The 359-nt window shown below is 52.6% G+C and overlaps 1 protein-coding gene across 1 annotated transcript in view; it reads right to left on the bottom strand.

Moving 5' to 3' along the window:
• Window positions 1-359, bottom strand: part of PHALS_05861 (Zinc finger, CCHC-type) — a gene marked incomplete at both ends in the record, with an annotated part of 1238 nt that overhangs the window by 120 nt on the left and 759 nt on the right. The window contains one exon of the mRNA XM_024723172.1: window positions 210-299. Coding sequence (XP_024574175.1) covers window positions 210-299 — 90 coding nt within the window. The remainder of the gene's footprint in view (window positions 1-209; window positions 300-359) is intronic.

The raw sequence follows: 359 nt of genomic DNA, 5'->3' as shown, positions 1-359 counted from the left end.
AATCAGCAAACACAATCATGTTGGGAGCCGTAACTTGGCGATCCAACTTCTGCTGACGCCGCTTCTGTCTCTGCTTGCCAATATGGCAAGAATCACACGTCTTGAGCTGCCTGTTCGTGATCATCATGCCGCGTACGAGTCCACGATCCGCCATGATCTTGAGATACTGAGCATTCGGGTGTCCAGTCCCTGCTCGAGTGTGGCCACACCGTCCGCGATCGTGTAATTGACGATCACACGTTGTACACCTGAACGTCGCGGAGCATCCGCTGGACGCTTTGCCTCAAACACCCAAATTCCTGCGCGAGGAATAGCAAAGATCACCTGCTCCCCATTTTTGTAAGCACTGAATGTCGATC

This window comes from Plasmopara halstedii, assembly GCF_900000015.1.
Source record: "Plasmopara halstedii genome assembly, contig: Scaffold_292, whole genome shotgun sequence".
Taxonomy (NCBI): Eukaryota; Oomycota; class Peronosporomycetes; order Peronosporales; family Peronosporaceae; genus Plasmopara; species Plasmopara halstedii.
The sequence above is the reverse complement of the archived record's forward strand: the minus strand, read 5'-3'. Positions and strand labels throughout refer to the sequence as shown.